This window comes from Rhinolophus ferrumequinum, chromosome 10, assembly GCF_004115265.2.
Source record: "Rhinolophus ferrumequinum isolate MPI-CBG mRhiFer1 chromosome 10, mRhiFer1_v1.p, whole genome shotgun sequence".
Lineage (NCBI taxonomy): Eukaryota > Metazoa > Chordata > Mammalia > Chiroptera > Rhinolophidae > Rhinolophus > Rhinolophus ferrumequinum.
The window spans coordinates 92,386,760-92,395,008 of NC_046293.1; the positions used below are offsets into that span (position 1 = coordinate 92,386,760).

The 8,249-nt window shown below is 37.5% G+C and overlaps 1 protein-coding gene across 7 annotated transcripts in view; it reads left to right on the top strand.

The window, feature by feature from the left end:
• The window catches only part of PLEKHB2 (pleckstrin homology domain containing B2), a 45,042-nt gene extending 40,954 nt beyond the window's left edge, over window positions 1-4,088 (top strand). For all 7 annotated transcript variants that reach the window (XM_033117337.1, XM_033117338.1, XM_033117342.1 and 4 more), the window contains one exon: window positions 1,400-4,088. In XM_033117337.1, coding sequence (XP_032973228.1) covers window positions 1,400-1,536 — 137 coding nt within the window. In that variant the 3' untranslated portion in view covers window positions 1,537-4,088. The remainder of the gene's footprint in view (window positions 1-1,399) is intronic.
• Window positions 4,089-8,249: the final 4,161 nt, after the last annotated feature.

An 8,249-nucleotide genomic window follows, 5' to 3' on the forward strand; every position in this document is an offset into this window, starting at 1 on the left:
TCATATTTAACTGGTTGGAGTTGCCAATTTGTAATTTTTAAATTTCAAAGCTGTGAAAGTGAATGCTACAATTCATCAGTTTTGAAATTTAAACATTGCATAAAAAATCATTTGCTTCTAATACTGTTTGTTACCTGTACTTGATCAGTCCTTAGAGGTTTATAATGGTCTGATTATCCTACTCTGTGGCTTTGATTTTTCTCGCCATCGTATTTGAGGCTTTAGTGGTTGTGAGTGTACAGTAGCCTGAGGGCCTGGGTTTGCTCTTTCTGCCCTTAACTCCCTGTGCTGCCCTTTTTGCTCATCTATAAGATGGAAGATGGGGGTAACAATAAACTCACCTCATAGGTTTGTTGTGAGGATTAAGTGAGTAACTGCATGTAAATGCTTTTGCCACTGTAAATGCTTAGACTGGGAAACAAGGTTAATTTTAGCCTTCATTATCATTGTTGGTTTCACTTCATTCTTCATCTGCCTGTACACGTTACCATTGGGCTAGTTTCTATCTCTCCTAGAGTTGAACTGTTGTTAAAGGAATAGCAGGTCAAGGAGGAAAGTTAACACTATTTATATTTGAGCAATTTAAAAGCTAGTTAGCTATTAGACAACACAGTCGTGACATATAGAAGAGAACAAACAATACATTTCCAGTTGTAAACTTTAACCATGCAAATTAAATGTTAACTTTGTTTAAAAGTTTGCTTTTTAGACGTTTGTCCTCTAACAAACATTTTTCCCATAAAAACTTATGATTAAAAATTAAGAACTGTACACCTGAAAAATCGATGTAACTTTACTAACAATTGTCACCCCAATAAAAAAAAAATTAAAAGCAAGTTATATTAGCACATTTAAAGTTTAATTTTAAAAATGGTTTGCATAAATACTGAGAAGCCAATTAGCTTTTAAATGGATTTCTCAATTTTTAGCTTTTGTCGAGGATTCTTAACTCGATTCTCCTATTGTCTGCATGCTCTGTATCTTTCCTACTCTCCCCTATCTTCCTGTCATGCTGATAAGCATGATGTAGAGAACTCAAGTGGAAATTGGAGACTGGAGTTTGCAGCTTCATTAGGATTCTGCTCTCTCAGTGTTTGGAACTTTGAACCTTCAAAAGCTGACATCTTGATTTTCTCTTAGTGCCATCTTAGAAATAGAGGTGTTTTCACTAGGCCAAGTCTGGTCACCCTAGCTGGTGGTGGAGGAGAACTGTGGAACACTCACTGTAGCCACCCCACCACTTCTCCAGAGGAAGACAAGGCCGTAGGAGGAGGAAGGCAAATACCAAGAAGCAATGACCTAGACTGCTCTCAGAAAGGGTCCTAGTCGAGTCAGCCATCTTTTTGAGTTGGATTTCACAAACTGCTCCTTAAAGGTACATTTTTTTTCTTTTTTTTAGGACTTTATGGACAGCAGCCTGCCAACCAAGTCATCATTCGTGAGCGGTATCAAGATAACGACAGTGATCTGGCCCTGGGCATGCTGGCAGGAGCAGCCACAGGCATGGCCTTGGGGTCTCTGTTCTGGGTCTTCTAGAGTCCTTGAAATCTGGAGGCACATGGCTTCTGATACCCCTGAGCAGTAATATTATTTGCTGGGCATTTTAGTTTGTGATAAATGTTTTCAATAGTTCTTTTGAAAGTAGTAACATGGTAGTTATAACTAATCCATATAAGTACCACAGAGAAGGCTTTGGACTGCTTTTTTAGCCAAAACATGGACTCTAGGGCACGATCTCATTTCAATAGTTTCCTTATGGAACTCTTGAAATACTTTATTTGAACATACCTGTTTTGAAAGACATTTTCTTTTTAGACTTAAGTGTAGTGCTTAAGGGATAATTTATTTAGTGTTAGGCTTGTAATATGGTGATGTATGAGTGAGTGAGTGCATGATTGTGGCAAGAAAAACAGCAGCTTCTTTTGGTTTAACATCAGACTTTCAAACCTCAGACCAGAACTAGCTGCATGTTACTTCAGTTTTGGGCTGATAAGCCAGCAGGGGACTTCTTCCCATGATAGTTCCAGGGCCTCGGGGGCTTTGCAGGACTCCAGCAAGTCTGACAGCTCAGGATGATGGGTGAGGGTGGGCCAATCTTCCTTTTAAAATGATGCTTCTTCTTTGGTCTTACTTATTTGGTTTTGGTAGCAATCCTTGGGAAAAACACCAAATTTGGAATTGACTTGAACCTCAAAGTTTTAGGGCTTTATCTTTTAAAACTTGAAGAAAGCAAAACACAAACAAGTATGTGGAGGTAGATTTGTTTTATTCAGAGTCATTGTGCTTTTAGTGTCAGCTTGGAGTATTTTTATTGCCGCCTCAGCCTACTTATAGCTTATTTTTCTGCTTCTGAAGAAAGTCATATTGAAGGAATGGTAAGGAAAATAGAATGGGAGTCATAGTTCGTGTTACTGCTGAGGCCTGGCAGGGACTGCATGCACAGAGGACTCTTTTTCCATCCCCTTGAAGCCTGTTAAAGAGCAGGTGCCCTGTCCTGCACAGCATTGGGACACTGTGGCTACCTTTCAAGTACTGGGGTGTGTGATGCCTCGGTGATAGCATGGTGGGGGCTCCTTGGACCATAACTGTCGGGGAGATTCTGAGGGTAGGTGGGGAATGAGGCCTAAAGACATGCATCACCTGCTCAAGATACCACCCAACTTGACCAGGGCACCAGCCTGATTTTCATTCCTAACTCAAATGCCCTAGAGAAGCTTAAACCATTTAATTTTGAGCCCCAATTATGTGTGAGCTCTGGAAAACCCACAGTCCCGCATTTTTGTTATTTCTTATTTCTTTAACTATGTGCATTTTTAAAGCTCCTAGTTATTCAAGCTTTCTGTCCCGCATACTTTAAAAAGGTACTTTCACAAATGCAGTGTAGCAAGATGAAGGTCCCTCCTCCTACACTCCAGGTAGCCCTATTTTCCATAAAATACACTCCTAGTAGCCCAAATTCTGTTTTTATTTTGTATGGCTGGCTGTATACATACTCTCTTGTTTTACTAGTCAACTGACTCCATCCCTGAGGCTTACTTAAACACATCTTCATGTGAAAACAGATGTCAAACAGAGTTTGTGGTGACAATTGATCTGTTTTCCTAGCCAATTCTAGTGGATTTTTTGATACTGGAGAGAATCTGTTTCCAGTTGAAAGGAAATGTACTTGACTTCTCGTTTTTGGGTGTTTGAAATGGCAGAAAATTGCCAAATGTGATGCATGACAACACTAGTTTTGATGGTTAAAAATATTGCTTTTGTGACTTTACATCCTGTGTAATAAGAAGGGCTTTTTCAGATGGTAATCATTTATTAAAGTTGTATGCTTTACTTATAGAAATTAAGCACAGTTTTTAATGTTGCATTGGGGTATTTATTTTGAGCTTGAAATTACTAGAATCACAGAGTATTGAGTTATGGCAGTGAAATGCCCTGGATGCAAACAGTCTCTCTGTGTTCCTTTGACTGCGCTCTGACTGAAGGGGCACATGTGGACTAAAGCTTGGGCACATGTGTATGCCCCCATACCCCTGTCTGCAGTGGGGTCAAGCCCCATGGGCAGCCATAGTTGAGCCTCAAAAATCACTGTCACTGCGGACTTGATCCTAATATGAAATGCATCCTGGGTATAAAGATGGGCTGAGACGTTTCATTACCCTGGTCCCATCTCCCATAGATGCCAACTGTTTGATCGCGTCACTTAGCTCATCCTAAATCAAGAAGTTATATGAGTTGGAAGCAACTTGTTCAGGTATGAGTATTTTGCTTCCATTTGTACTTTAAAATAATGTACCTGGAAGAAGTTGGTCCATGGCATTGTGCACATTCCAATCTAATTGTTTCTTAGCTCTTCTTTTAATTCATTGAGTTAACTTTAGGGACTATATAGTAAGGAGAAGGGAGACACACCAGTCGCTGTGTTTCAGATCATCATTCATGAAACAGGCCAGACCAGTACTCAAGATCTGGATCATATGGAGAAGTTCCTGCAATTGAGACAGAATGACCCAAGATTATTTTTTACATCAATTGTGATCGTGTGTAATCTTTTGTTCTCCTTCCCAAGTTTATGTAGACACAGGCATGGAATGCGGCTCAACTTTTTCCCCCTAGAGTTGATTTTTGTTTCTGATTGCTTCCCTGTCTAGTATTCTGTTGTGCCCACAGAACCTATTTTTCCCTGTATATGCAAATTGTATGTTTATAAGTAAAAATGATAATACATTAAATGATGCTAACCTTAAAGCATGTTTCATTGTGATTTCTTTTTTTTCATTAATTTATTTAAACTAAAAAAACAACAAAAATTTTTCACCCATTTCTCCTAGCTGCTCCCCCCACCCCACCCCACCCCCACACACACCTCTGGCAACTACCAACTTGTTTTTGTTACTGTTTTTTTTAACTACTTTGTGGTAACACACTGTCGTCTTTTCCTGCTGCGTTGCGGGCAACAAGAATCCCATTTTTAGAGCGTTCCTTAAGTGTTAGGGACTGTATTGTCACATTAGAAAACAAGAACATTCAATTCCTATAGTAACTCTGTAAGGCAGGTAAGCCAAGTTATATTGGATGAAACTGAAACTCAGAAGTTACATAGTTTTCTCAGGAGCACATAGGTAATAGGTGAAATGAATTTATAACATTCTGTTTCCCTGTGCCAGGTGCACATAGGAATGTAATTTCCCCAAGAACATGTAGGTGGCATATGTAATCATACTTTTAAGATGACTGTTAGAAAACTAACAGTATCAACTAAATAAATGAGCAAACTAAACAGAAATAGTCTCAGAGATATAGAGGAAAAACTGATGGTGGTTATAATAGTTGGGAGGGGATTGGGGATGAGGGAGAAGGTGAGGGGATTAAAAATCAAATTGGTATTCATAGTATTGCCACGGGGATATGAAAGACAGTTTGGGGAATATAATTAATAATGTTGTAAAGATTTTGTAGGGGATCAGAATGGCACTTGTCTTATCAGGGAGACCACTTCACAGACTGTAGATGTTTGATCACTGCCTGTACATCTGAAGCTGAAGCTGAATAATATTGAATGTCAACTATAATATATCCATAGTCATGGGATGTGGAGTAGAGCATAAGGAATAGAATCAGTAGAACTATAACAGCTATATACGATATTAGAGGGGTAGTAGATTGAGGGAGGGGGGTTGTCATTTTGTGAGGGGTGAAATGTCCATTACATTGTTTTGTATACCTGAAATTAAAAAAAAAAGAAAACATTATCTTCTTCAATCAGATCCACTTTGCAGTGTGGGTCCAATAACTACTGCAATATCTTTGGGTACCTAACTTCATGTTATTTGTTTTTTTTTTAATTATTTTAAATTAGTTCCTGAATTCAGTTTCCTCTGGGCTAGCTTTTCTGTTTATCTTACCTGTTGTAGACTTTGAATGATGATGCATGATTGCCTGCTATAGTTTAAGATGAGGAGTCTCATACTAGAAACTCTGGGTCTCTTTATTTCTTTAGAAAAGAATCCTCTAATATTTTGCCTGGAGACAGTTATTTCTGGACGTGGGGGAGGGCAGACACTCTACACATACTTTGTAGCCCCTCCCCTTTCAGCTCGACTTCATTCCTGTCTTTTGACATGCTGACCCCTATTACCGCTAGCTCTTTTTTTTTAACTTAATTTTTTAAAATAGGTTATACATAGTTCTAAGATAATAATACAAAAGATAGATTCAGCAAAGGGTCTTCCATCTGCCCATTTCCTGCCATCTTTGCTTAACCACTGGTACTAGTTTATTTATCCTTTCTGAGTTTCTTCATACATATATAAACTAATACAAAGATATATTCTTATTTTTCTCCCTTTTTTACACAAAAGGGTAGTATATACACCAGCGGTACTCAAATATTTTGGTCTCGGGATCCTTTTATGTTATTCCATTTTCTTTTTTTTAATTTTTCAATTACAGTTGACATTTAATATTATTTTATATTAATTTCAGGTGTACAGCATAGTGGTTAGACATTTGTGTGATTTACGAAGTGATTCCCCCATAAGTCTAGTACCCACCCAACACCATACATCGTTATTACAATATTATCGACTGTATTCCCTATGCTGTACTTTACATCCCCGTGACTATTTTGTAACTACCAATTTGTACTCCTTAATCCCTTCACCTTTTTCACACACCCCCAAACCCCCTCCTATCTGGCAACCATTAGTTTGTTCTCTGTATCTATGAATCTGTTTCTGTTTTGTTTGTTCGTTTATTTTGTTCTTTAGATTCCACATACAAGTGAGATCATATAGTATTTGTCTTTCTATGTTTACTTATTTCACTTAGCATAACACCCTCTAAGTCCATCCATGTTGTTGCAAATGGTAAGATTTCATTTTTTTATGGCTGATTAATATTCCATTGTATGTATGTACCACATCTTTATTCAGTTGTCCATTGATGGGCACTTAGGTTGCTTCCATGTCTTGGCTATTGTAAATAATGTTGCAGTGAACACAGAGGTGCATATATCTTTTCAAATTAGTGTTTTGGATTTCTTCGGATAAATACCAACAACTGGAATTGCTGGGTCATGACGGTAGTTCTATTTTTAATTTTTTGAGGCACCTCCAACGTGTTTTCCACTTTGGGCTTTATTTGCTGGTTTTTTTGTTTTTTTTTGTGTAGTTCCTTTAGGCATAAGGTTAGGTTGTTTATTTGATTTGTTTGCTTGTTGAGATAGGCCTGTATTGCTATGACTTTCCCTCTTAGGGCTGCTTTTGCTACGTCCCATAGATTTTGGGTCATTGTGTTTGCATTTTCAATTGTCTCAATATATCTTTTGATTTCTCCCTTGATCTCATTGTTCACCCACTCATTGTTTACTTGCATGTTATTTAGCCTCCATGTGTTTGTGTTTTTTAGTTTTTTCTTGTAATTCATTTCTAGTTTTATACCATTGTGATCAGAGAAGATGATATGATTTCAGTCTTCTTAAATATATTGAGACTTGTTTTGGCCTTGCAGGTGGTCTATCTTGGAAAATGTGCCACGTACACTTGGAAGGAATGTATATTCTGCTGCTTTGGGCGAAATGCTCTTAAAATGTCAATTATATCTATCTAGTCTAATGTGTCATTTAAGGCTGCTGTTTCCTTGTTGATTTTCTATCTGGAAGATCTGTCCATTGAAGTCAATGAGTGTTAAAGTCTTGTACTATGTCTGTATTATAGTCAGTCCCTTCCTTTATGTGAGTTAATGTTTGCTTTTTGTATTTAGCTGCTCCTATATTGGGTGCATAAATGTTTTCAGAGTTTATATCCTCTTGTTGGATTGATAGCTTTATCACTATGAAATATCCTTCTTTGTCTCTCATTATAGCCTTTATGTTAAAGTGTATTTTTTTCTGGTACAAGTATTGCTACCCAGGTTTTTTTGTTTGTTCATTTACATTTGCATGTAATATCTTTTTCCATCCCTTTACTTTCAGTCTGTGTGTGTGTTTCAATCTGAACTGGATTTCTGGTAGACAGCACATATATGGGTCTTGTTTTCTAATACATGGAGATACCCTATGTCTTTTGATTGGAGCATTTAATACATTTACATTTGAAGTGATTATTGCCATTTTATTATTCATAGTTATATTTTTTTTCCTCCTTCTTCTCCTTAAAGAAATACCTTTAACATTTCTTGTAATACTCGGTGGTGGTGATGCATTTCTTTAGCTTTTTCTTTTCTGAAAAGCTATTTATCTCTCTTTCAATTTCAAATGACAGCCTCACTGGGTAGAATACTCTTATTTGTAGGGCCTTGCTTTTCATCACTTGGAATATTTCATGTCTGGCCTTCATGTCATGTAATTCCTTCTGGCCTTCAAATCTTCTGTTGAGAAATCAGGTGACAGTCCTGTGGGAGCTCCTTTGTAGGTAACAAATTGCCTTTCTCTTGATGCTTTTAGGATTTTCTCTTTGTCTTTAACCTCTGGCATTTTAGTATGATTTGTGTTGGTGTGAGCCTCTTTGGGTTCATCTTGTTTGGGACTGGTTTTTCTGGACTTGTATGTCTATTTCCTTCGACATGTTTGGGAAGTATTCCATTATTATTATTTCTTTAAATAGCTTCTCAACCCCTTGTTCTCTCTCCTTTCCTTCTGGTACTACTATGATGTGAATGTTGTTTTGCTTGATGTTGCCTTATGTTGTCTCAGAGGCCCCTTAAACTATCCTCATTTAAATTTTTTTTTTCATTTTGCTGTTCTGATTGAC